At 39.0% G+C, this 12091-nt stretch overlaps 1 protein-coding gene across 18 annotated transcripts in view; it reads left to right on the top strand.

Moving 5' to 3' along the window:
* UNC80 (unc-80 homolog, NALCN channel complex subunit) overlaps positions 1-12091 on the top strand; it is a 218256-nt gene that overhangs the window by 58682 nt on the left and 147483 nt on the right. For 14 of the 18 annotated variants that reach the window (XM_070489851.1, XM_070489843.1, XM_070489850.1 and 11 more), the window contains exons 17-21: positions 1561-1727; positions 2503-2601; positions 6345-6559; positions 7731-7837; positions 9199-9295. In XM_070489851.1, the coding sequence (XP_070345952.1) occupies positions 1561-1727; positions 2503-2601; positions 6345-6559; positions 7731-7837; positions 9199-9295 (685 nt within the window). The remainder of the gene's footprint in view (positions 1-1560; positions 1728-2502; positions 2602-6344; positions 6560-7730; positions 7838-9198; positions 9296-12091) is intronic. The other 4 variants (XM_014867746.3, XM_014867745.3, XM_044746646.2 and 1 more) reach the window with 1 other exon arrangement.

Raw genomic sequence — 12091 nt, 5'->3', positions numbered from 1 at the left:
TCTATCTTACTAATCTCTTAGATGTTATGACTCCTATACAGAAATCAGCCCGTTTACACATATGGACACTATCTGCTCATCTACCTCAATCAAGGAAATGATTTTAAGCTATTCTAAACCATTGAAACTATTCGCTTAACTTCAGATAAACAGAATAAAACCCCAAGCCAAAGGAAATTTAATTTTGCTCGTTGTCGAAGCCAGCCCAGCAAGGTTCTTGGAGCTTAAGAGTAACATGGGTGCCATCCATGCATTCAATTTGGTCATGGAAAGAAGTAATTTGACAAGTTGGTTATAATATGTGTGAGCTCTTATAAATGTTAGTCTACAAACTCATGTGTAGAAGAAATACTGTATTTCTTATTTTCTTTAAATCATCTGAAGTTTGACTTTGAACTCCCATTGTACCAGAAGGACTGGAAGCTGAACCTTAGTCATTTTTGTGTTTCCCCACTTCACATGGGGGTGCAGAGATGCCCAAGTCGCAGATAGGACTTGGGACCTGCAGAGGCTCCGTGGGTTTTGGTCATCAGTCCACCCATACTATTTTGCACAGTGTTCTGTGCTGTGTGCTTAGCACTGGGCACTCCTAAGTGCTAATCTCCTAAGTTAGTTTGCAACCCTTGCTCTTCGGGGCCTTGCCTTCCTTGGAAGTGCCACCAAAGAGCAGAGTGAGGGCACAGGGCCTTGCTGACCACAGGACCCAAGGGACACTCTTTCCATGTTTTTCCTCAGTGGCCCTTCCTTCTGCTTTTCTAAAGATCATGGGCATAATTGTCACAGTGATCCTAGGTTTTGAAACCCAAAGCTATCAAGGTAAGTGTTTTTTAGGCTCTGTGTTCTGCTTTGCCATGAATCTTTTCCTAAGGCGAAGAAAACAGTAACTACTTTCCTAGAGAGGGAGCAGACGGGAGAAATGCTGAGTGCAAAGCTTAATATTCCCTCAAAAAAGTCCTGTGTATATTTTTAAATGTTGAATCACCAATATATTGGTTTTAATAGTCCTGCATTGTCTTAAGTTCATAGTCAAGTTCATGTACAAATGGGCTGCAATATGCATATTATTTGTTATATCTGTCCTGCAAAATGTATCATCCTTGAATATCAGGCTCGAGAAGTATTTAGAGGACTTAGCATATTTTGTCACAATGATGCAGAAAATTTGGAGAAACTTAACAGGGATTGAAATCTCTAGTCTAAACAAAATTCTGATTGCCCTTTTTTGCAGACATCTCTTCAAAGTCACGATTAAGAGAGAAAATGAAAGCTTGGGAATCCAGTGGTTAAAAATGTAACGAAGTCTTTCTAATGATACAGCCAACTTTCTGAACATGACCCACGGTGACCATCCTTTGTTATACTCAGGATGGCAGGCAGGGTTCTGTAGGAACAATGGAGTGGCAGTATACCATCGATTTCATCATAGTAAATTGTCTTCTTTTTATGATTCCCATGCTGATCGAAGCCTAAGAAATTACATTTTCCCTCTCTTCCTGTGAAAACTATTTAATCACACTACTATCTTTCTTTCCTCACACTTTCGTTCTTGCTTCCAAACAGGGGCTGTATTGTGACATCCGTCAGCTGGTCCAGTTCATCAAAGAGGCTCATGGGAATGTCTTCAGGAGAGTGGCCCTCAGTGCTTTGCTCGACAGTGCCGAGAAGTTGGCACCAGGGAAAAAAGTGGAGGAGAATGAACCTGAATCTAAGCCTGCAGGCAGTAAAAGGTAGCAATCTTGAGCTCTGAATACTAGCATTTGTCTTATGTCAGTAGAATATAATTTTCTATGCACTATCCCTGTGGTTCCTGATGCAGTGTGTAACTACAGTGGGGGGGTAGTGGAACTGTCCTGTACAGCTGGTGTCACTGGTGGTGGCCCGGCTGCAGCTTAGAAAAGGAATGAGTTTTTATCAAGTAAATCCTGCCTCTGTACAAACCAGAGCTCAGTTGATCCCAAACTTTCACACACTTGATCTTCACTTCATAGCTCTTAATTATATGGTAAAATGTTATGTAGGTTTTAGTGTCTTCTATAGATAATTTACATTTTTATCTGGAAAGGAAAAGCAACTATTGACACCATATTCTACCATACCACACTTACTGTTCAGTAAGTAATATTTTAGATTTGGCAAAAAATGAATGCTGAGCTGTACCCTGTATTTTCCCTTCTAGTAAACATAAATTTCTTGTGTGCCTATTCCATAAGAAATGCCACTTACAAAAGATTAAAGGAATCTCATTAATTAAAGGAAACTCATACACTTAAAATCCTGCTTGCAGTTCGTGACTCTGATTGCAATGGTGGCGGTATTCTCAGGACATACAACAGCTAGATCATGAGTCAAATGATAGGATATGAACACCGTGCAACATAGACTTGTGGTGAGATAGGGTTTGCAAGCCGTATAGACTGCCTATAAGAGAGTGTTTTACTTTGTGAAGTATGGAGGGGGTGGTGTCCTGCTCTGTTGTGATTGGTGGAATGCATATTTGCATAGGTCAGAGGCAGGAAGCATTGTGGAGAAATGCCAGGTGTCCTCCGCGCCTGAGGAGTGTCGCAGCTTCATGTCGGGTCGTCCCTCGCAGACTCCAGAGCAGTAAGTAGCATTGGTTTTGTCTCCAGGGCAGTGGGCTGAGTACTATTCACCAGAAGAAACTGTATTCCAAGCTGCCGTTTGTTTTTTGTTTCCTTTGAAACTTTCCTTGCTTCTGCCCGTTATTTTTCATTCCCAAAGCCACTAGTCTAAAATTACCCTAAAATTACCCTGGAAGTGGGAATGAGAAGCCCCTCTGCACAGGAAGGGGGATGGCTTAGGTTTCTCCCCACCATCTGCCCCCCTGCCACCTGTATCTCTCTCCAGTCCCTCTCTCTACAGGCCCAAACCACAAATACCCAGCCTCGTGCCTCCAGGATGCCTCCCTGACTGCATTTTCCATCTCCAGTCTCTTCCCCACTCTGCCTTTCATGCACACTCCTGCACGTAAATCTTAAAAAACAGCATATGCATCAGGTGAGGTGGGGATGTCACCCACTTTCTTACTTGAAATCACTTATAACTTTTTAATTTAAATGTATGAATGACTGTCAATGGGTTTTTCCAGAAATAAGTAAGAGAAACTTCTGTAGTGCCCAGCTTTAGCTGAAACACGGATTCCACTCCATTTCACCTTGGTGTTCTCCTGAGGTCCATTCCAATGTCCTCTGATATCCAGAAATCTCCACTTTTCATAAGGGCAAAATCAAAGGGATCTTGAAATTAGTTCCCCCGGGAAATGTGAGGATTCCTGTAGACACTAAATATGCAGCCAAGTTCTGTGCGAGGCTCATCTGTATTCATTCTTCTTTTGAGAACTATTTACCCACAAGTGGTCAATATTTAAAATGCGAACATCATTTTAAGTACACCATTTTTCTTCCCCAAACCCTCAGTTAGTATTCAATGATTATCCTTCCAGAAATTCTGCAGGGCATTCTAGAAGGAACGTCACCGTCATCAAATAGGACCTTGGTAATCCACGATGAGCAAACAAAGCCTTCACAGAACAAAAAGCCCTCACAGTTCTTGTAGCCCTCAGAATCTTCGAGATTTCCCCCAAATGGGCAGCGAAAAGTAAGAAGGAAAATCAATTCCATGGGTTCAGGAACCCTGCAGTCAATTTTGCTTAGCATGATGGCCCCGATTCCCAGATAGGGTTCAGTCCATAGGAGGCGCTTAATATGTGTTTCATGAATCAATGACTCAGTCAGTTGATGAGGAGAGAGAATTGTCAGATTACCATTAAACCTTTGTTTTCTTTAACTTCCTTTCTCAAAATTAAGGTTTAGCTTTTCCTTTAAAGAAAACTTTAAGGACATGGTAAAAATCCAAACTTGAGTTCTAAGGAAAAAATAATTAGACTTGTCTTGTGGCTAGTCTAATAGCCTAGCTGAATAGCCACAGACTAGTTAGAAGTCCCCACAGAGTCTGTCCCAAAAGGGAGAGAGGACTGTTTTTTTTTTTTTTTCAAAATAACACTAGTGCATATCAAGCTAATCTGATCAATGAGAATGGCCTAATAGGTAACATGGATTTAAAAAATAAAACCGTTTATCTTGATAGCTGATTTAGTTTTCTAGATTTCAAAATATTCTTTCTTCCGTGTTCCGTAAATGCCACCTGATTTCTCGGCTTTTACCGTGTGTCTATTCTTTCCCCTTGAATGAAGATACATGTTTTAATATGCCTCTACATAAATATTTCAACTTGGAGGGATGTCACAGAATGTCAAACATGGAACTTTTCCCTGATCCGACTGTGCCCAGGATCTGAACATGCCACATGTCCTCTGTTAGCCCTGGAGACAGGCGGATGGATGATCTTGGCTCCTCCTTTATCTTCTCTTTCTCTCTCCTCCCATTCCCTCCCCTTCTTACTCCTGCCTCCTTAAAGAGAAGTCACATTAACTGAGAAATATTAAAAGCTGTTTTATATGCTTGTTTTTCTGAAACTTATTGTTAATACGCACCCGTTGGACAAAGCTAATGCAGCATTTTATCCAAAAAGTTGATAAATTATAGGCTTCCTGGATGTTTACCCACTCAGACCATGTAGTCATATACTCATCATTGTGCTGCACATTCCCCAAAGGTTAGAAACGCTTCACGCACTGTGATTATTTGATAAAATAAAGAAGAAGTCAAATTCTAAATCACTGGTTTAAATTCACAGTGTATTTGATAAAGAGAGTGACCTGGTTTAAAATAAAAATAAAGTGCATTTAGTACTCTGATGAGATTTTGAGAGATAAAATCTGGATCCCCATAAAAATATCTCCAGAAAATGACTGCTTTACGCAGTACTGTCAAATTTGGGGTAGATTCTAGATTCAACCCCAAAGCTTGTAACCAAATCATTACCTAAAATCCCATAAACAAATTTCATCATATGTTACTAGAGTATCTTCTATAATCTTTTCTTTCCAAATTACTAAAATATGTTGCTCAACTTGACAAATGTGGAAAACACAGGAAAGCATAAAGGAAAATAGTTTTAAAATCAAAATACCATCCACTGGAGTTAAGCACTGTAAACTTTTGGTGTATTGTGTTGGGTACATTTTTGAGCATCTGTACACACACACGCTCAGACTCATGCTCATATGTGTATTTTTTTTAATTAAATTGGTGTTAGCCTGTTTAATCCATTTGATCACCACCTTTTAACTTTGCAATATATCAGCAATGTCCCATATCAATAATCTTCTAATATGGGATTTTAATGACTACAGAATATGCCATCATGTGAAAATTCCATGATTTATTCAGCTGTTTCCCTGCAGTTGAACATTTAGGTTGCTTCCAATTTTTTAGTGTTGACCCATAATCTTCAGTGAGCATTTGACCTTCTTGTGTCTATATCCTAGTGTGTTGTCCCATAATTTCCTTGGGATGACTTCCTGGAAATTGAATTTCTCTATCATTGGTGTAGGTATAGAGCTTGTATAACATATTATCAAATTTCTGGAAAGGTTGAATCACTCTCTCTTGTCACTGACAGCATGATAGTAACCATTGCTTTCTTTCTGCCTCCCTCTTAATCCTTGCCTACTTAATGAGTGAAAATAGTGATCTGATTTCAACTGGCCTTTTTTTCACTCCTAGTGAGATTAACTCTACATACTATTCGCCACTTGTCTTTTTCCTCTCATGGAATGCCCCAGACAAAAATCCCTTGGAGATGTTCCCATTTGTCTTATTGAGTTGGGCTAATATTTTTTACTTTTAAACCTTACTTAAGTTTCTTTGACTTAAGAAAGCTAAAGAAATCAGGCATTGTGAAAATAACTTGGTGAACAATTGTGGGATGATGCATCCTCTGGGTGTGATGATTGCATTTTATTTGTTCATTCGTTCAAGAATTTTTTGTGAGTTTCTTTAATGCCAAGAGTTATACTATATTGGAGTGGAGGTGGGGAGTAGGATAATGCTACCGCATATGCCTCAGGGAACTTCAAAAAAAGTTAAATATTTACCGACACCATAAGTGCTTCTGCTTTTATGACTCACCTGCAGATGATATCTGCAAAAATATTTAGTCTTTTTATTAAGGTTGGAAAAAAATGATCACCTCAGTTTGACAGCTGAGACATGACTATTTTCAAGAAGAGCTCATAGAGTCGACCTTGGTCCTCTTCCTCCCACTCCTACTCTTACTCTTCCTAAATTCCAGCCCGTCAAAGATCATCCTGCCTAAAGATCATCATGATTTGCCTAAATGTCATTGGTAGGAGGTTGAAAGAAATTTAAGAGAATTTCACACGTGTTGTCGGATGTTTAACTGCACCCTCTGCTTGCTTTCAGTGATGAACAAATGCAAGGAGGTAACCTGGGGCGGAAAGATTTCTGGCGCAAGATGTTCAAATCCCAGAGCGCAGCAAGTGACACCAGCAGCCAGTCTGAGCAGGACACTTCAGAATGCACCACTGCCCACTCCGGGACCACCTCTGACCGGCGCGCCCGCTCACGGTCCCGCAGAATTTCTCTCCGGAAGAAGCTTAAACTCCCCATAGGTAAAAGTATGTCTGTGTTTATGTATGGATTATCTTACTCCCTGCCATGTTCTCAAATCAACTCATGATCAAAACAGAGCAATGCATAGTAGGGTAGAGAAAGGGAAAGCCTTCAAGTCAAAGGCGGAGGCTGACTCCATTCCTTCCTTTTTTTCTTTGTTATTTTCAGGAGATATTTCTCAAACCCTTGCTATGTGCTTCTACAGTGTACAAACACTATGCTAGGCATCAGGGATTAAATGGTGAGCAAAATTACATGGTGCTCGACTTTGCTGAACTTGCAGTCTAGTAGGGGTGACAGTCACTGAAGCAGATAATCATACAACTAACTATAGTTTCAGACTATGAGTTTTATGAAGGAAATATACGTAGTACTATGAAAGCATGCGCCAACAGACCTGACCCAAATGGAGGGAGGAGGCAGGAATCAGGGAAGGTTTCCTGGAAGAAGTGACGCTAAGATCTGCAGGCTACTTAGGGGAAGAGGGAAAGAGGAAAGAGGAAGGAGGAAGGAGTGCATTCCAGGTGGTAGCAATAAAATGGGCAAAGGTATTAGGAGGGGGCGGAAATGGAAGAACTGAGACAAGGAGAAGAGTGGCTGCATGTCTGTGGTAGAGCATATAGGCTTGCTGGTCAGGTTCGTCATCATCCTACAGCCTTACACGGCCAGGTGGGATGCTAAACAGAGGAAGAACATAAGCAGGTAAACTTTTTCTAAAAGACTGTTACGTCGGAAACATATTGGAGGGAGCAGGAGCGGATAAGGAACACAAGGTAGGAAGCTGCCTAATAGTCCAGGTATAAGTGATGGTAGCTTGGCCTGGGTGGTGACCATGTAGACAGAGAGAAGTGGACAGATCTGAGAGATACTTAGCAGGTGAACTCAACAGGACTGAATGGAGGGCTGAAAGTTGTCAGGGACAGCTGGGTGGGTGACGGTTTATACACCCCAGAGGCCCGGTTCTTTTCATCCTGGTCTTTCTTGGTCATGTAATCTTATAGTCCAATGCTGAATATTTGGATTCAAAGCATGTACATTGAAAACAATTTGTTTCGACTTCTAATTACATCAAGCCATGTAACTTTCGTTGCTTCTTGGGCACATGGAGACATTTCTGTTTAAGCCATTTGGGAACAAATGCTATAATGGTCTAATTTCTAAAAAATTATTAAATAGGAAACTGGCTGAAACGGTCCTCCCTCTCGGGCCTGGCAGATGGCGTGGAGGACCTCTTGGACATCAGCTCTGTGGACCGCCTGTCTTTCATCAGGCAAAGCTCCAAGGTAAACAGGAGATTACTTATGTAAGAGAATGCTGGAGTTGCTGATAGAAAAATGTCAGGGCTGAGAAATGCTAAACACCTGGAGGGAAATGAGGAAGACCTGAAGAAATTCTCTTCAAGTTGAACAAATTTTGGAAACTTAAATGAGAAATGGAAACCAAGCTGTCTAAGTAGCACGCTATCATAGACAGGAAAAGTGTGACAATGAAATTTATATAAAATTATAACACAGTATAGAGATGTATATAGGTGTTATTTCCCAGCTGTTTTTAATACATGAAACTTTTAGCACATGAAATTTTTGACATCTGAGGCTCCTATAATTCTCTGAGTCCAGTAATTCTCTGATTCCTTTTACATATTGAAACACATGCACACATCATCCATCCTCTTTCCACTGCTTTGCCACCATCTGTACTATTCTCCTTATTGAAAAAAGACAGAGAAACTCAGGGTGACTTTTCCCATTAAGTGCTTCTTCATAACACTGTTAAGCATTGTAGAGAATACTGTCTGCAGAAGGTAATGATTCCCAGTGAAATCAATTTTCTACAAGAGCCTTCCCTGCCAATGACTCATGGCCTAGCCACTATGATTTTCAGAATATGATGAGTTACATTTCTTTATATATAAATTATTTGCTTACATTCTTTCTTCTTTGAATCTCACTAGAACCCATTTTCTTCTATATGTTTTAAAAGTAGTATTTTGAAGTTATTAAAAGAATATAGCAATAGTATAAGACATTTAGAATATATATTTATAATTCCCCCTTCAAATTCTTTTTGCTAAAAAATTGGCCAAGCATTTGAGTGTCGGTGAGGCTTTCCTGCTTTCCTGAAAATTTTGAGTACTGTTGGCCTAAGGCCAAGGTCAAGAACACATTTTAAATCTTAGGGAAAAAAATGTTATTGCACTTTAATTATAGTGCACATTATAAATTTATTTATTATACTTGTACTTTCATAGAGATTTGAAATCGATTTGTCTCTCTTTCACTTTGGTCTTATTCTCAGTTGCGGTGGTGTTTGTCAAGGATGAATATGGCTTATTGCTTATGAATTTGAGTTTGGACTTTGTCAGGTTTAAACTCTGAGAATATTTCAATTGTTCACTAAATTATTTTCATAGTGCCTGATTATTTCGCTTTAAATCTATGACCGGGATCCTCCTTCAAATTATAGTTATACGTGATGTCTTTTTTTGCACATGAGAATAAACTATGCTGATGGACTAAGTAGATGTGGAAGTCAGAACTGAGGTAACCTTCATATTCTAAACAACTTACTCTCAAGGCAAGCATTAGTATAAACACAAAGAATTGCCTTTGAATTTAGTTGACTACTTTCTTTTTTTCCTCAGGTCAAATTCACCAGTGCCGTGAAGCTTTCTGAAGGTGGGCCAGGGAGTGGAATGGAAAACGGAAGAGATGAAGAGGAGAATTTCTTCAAGCGTCTTGGTAAATGTCATGTAGCTTAAGAATTACATCCAACTTTCATCACACAGAACAAAAAATTTGATTAGATAAAATGGTTCATTTTCTACTTTCGTTGATTTCTTATCCGCATCTTTCTCAAATGTGTGTTGTACTGCTATCTATAGCTTCTCTATTTGTTATCAGTTTGGTTCAACAGACGTTTATGGAAGCCCCACTGTGCTCCTCATTCCCTAGTGAGCACGGGGTATGCAAAGAAGAACAAGACACAGCCTCTGCTTCTGCTGTTCTGTTCTTTATTAAAATCTGAGAGCTTTAAAGAACCTTCAGATACTATTTTGTCCACCCCCCATCTGCTTAGGAATTGTGCATGTTATATCATTGACAGCTGGCCAGACATCCTCTGAACACGTCCACTGAGGAGGACTTTATTACTTGACAAAGCAACCTGTTCCAGAACTAGACAGTTTTAATGATTAGAAAGTCTTTCCTTACATTCTGAAAATATACTCATCCATAAGCTTGATTCACTGATCCTAGTTATGGCATCTGTAACCACACACACATTCACTCACTCACACACACATAATTCTAGTTTCACTTATCCATTTCATGTTCTCTCTTTTGATCTCATTTCTGCTGGTTAAACAGCGTTGATTCCTTTTGTTTTCCTTACATGGAAGAGTCTCTCGATTTATCACTGTCCTCATTCTGTATTACTATATATTCTAGTTAGATGTGCCTTACAAAACGTGGACCTTCGGATGGAATGCAGTGTAACGTATTTGACTTTCGTTAGTGTATTAGCTAGCATAACTGTTAAGCTCCAGGGAGGAGCAAGTGTATGAGCATAATTTGTGATTGCATTATCTATTTTCACATCACATATTTGGTTCGTATTGAATTTTGGATTAACTTCTGCCAGATCTCCTCCACATGAATGCATATCATGCTATACTTTGATGTAGCCATTATCAATTCTTTGTTTCAAAAGAAATAAAATTTATTGTTTCATTAACTTGGGGGGTGCTTAAGTCACTTGCCCAGGAAGGAAATTAAGAGACATAACCCAAACCAAGTTGAATTCTGAATCTTTTCTCTACAATTGTGCTATAAAGATCCATCTGCAGAGATATACATATTTCTTTCTTTTCATCCAAGTTGTTGATATTATTACTGAACAGGACAAATATAAAGATGTAACTTGTAGAACACTTCTAGTTGACTTTTATTAGTTAACAATTTGTGGGTGCAGTTTTTCGGCCAACCACATACTTAATTTATAAGTGATCAGGAAATGCTTTCCCACCTCATTACAAAAACATCATCAGAGTTTACCAAAAAAAATCTCACTGATATCTTTATAACTTTATCAAAAGGAGGAATGTAGCTTAGTTCAACATAATGTGTTCTTCATGAAACTACAGTGGTTCCTGTGATTACTTCTGGGTTGTTTTTTTTTTTTAATGTTCCTATCTATCTAATTATGTCTTACAGAAATTGGCTAGGGCACACATCAAACTTATTAGTCTGTGGTTCAAGAATCTTCCTCACAATCAAGATCTTTGTGATGTTCAGTCCTCTTGCACTGTTTCCACTCCTCAAGACATTTTGGAGAAGATCCATTTATTATTCAGAGCTATCTGTATTATAAAGAGGTGTTTGGTGTACTTTTGAGAATGAAGTGTGCAGCTAAAGTCTGTTCTCCAGGTGTGCGCTGTGTTAGCTGAGTGTCCTCTGACTGGTCCTGCGATCACATCCCCAGGTTCTATCTGCAGTGGAGTGTCATTTGACGGAACTGAGGCCCAGGCTCAGAAGTAGGATCTCTTACATTTGGTGCCTGCTTCATGAAGCTTTTCTCTGCTTTCCCCCTTGTGATTTTTCCTCCCTAGTGGAAGGATGGAAGAATTATTGAGTTGTGTACCCTCCTTTGACTCTTACACTCCCTTCTTCCAGTACTCAGCCAGTGGTTTCACTCTTACTCTTGTTCCAAACATGTTATCATTAGCATTTCTCATAAACTTTACCTCATTCTGGATTTCGTGTTTTTCTCACCACTATTCTTACAGATTTCAGCCATTTTTTCACATAGTCTTTAAATTCCATTCACAATAGAAAAGATCTAATGGAGAATATTCATAGAGCCTGCGTCTAGGATGAGTTGGTGTCAGCAATACCTGAAATGCAGACAGTCTCTTCCTGTGTGTCTGGAAGATGGAAGCATAAACTCTGGGACTGATAGCTAGAATCTTTTATGTGCTTTTGACTGGCAGGAGAATATGACTTACATCCCTCATGCTTGGCTGATGTTCTCTGGCTTGTTAAAAAATTTAAAGGTATTCTATGAGATAATTCCTTTGGAATCTCTTGCAGAAGACAGGTATCCCCAGCTATTCTAAAGAACCAAAACATTATCTGCTAATCTTAGTACATTGTGTTAACAACAACTACCATCCTTGGCCATGTGAACATCTTTTATCTTTCAGCTTTTCTTTCTTTCTTTTTTACTTTGCAATCTATGTGTATAAATGATCCCTATGCATTCATTATAGATGTGTTGCCTTTTCTTTCTCATTTAAATTATTTTAATTACATATTTTCTCTGTTTCTTTCTTTAAAGTTGTTAAAGAAAAATGTCAAACATTCTTACCCTCAATTTAAATGTCTTACCTGAATTTCATTAAGATAATGTGCAGTAGCCAATAGAATTTCTTTAAAATCTAAAAAATTGCTCAACAAATGAAAAATACATCTGGTGAATATTTAACGGAATGAAAATCACATTCAGAGATCAGCTACCTTTTTCTTCCATGCTTTCAT

Source organism: Equus asinus, chromosome 19 (assembly GCF_041296235.1).
Source record: "Equus asinus isolate D_3611 breed Donkey chromosome 19, EquAss-T2T_v2, whole genome shotgun sequence".
Lineage (NCBI taxonomy): Eukaryota > Metazoa > Chordata > Mammalia > Perissodactyla > Equidae > Equus > Equus asinus.
Note: the sequence above shows the minus strand (reverse complement) of the source record. Positions and strands in the feature narration are given on the sequence as shown.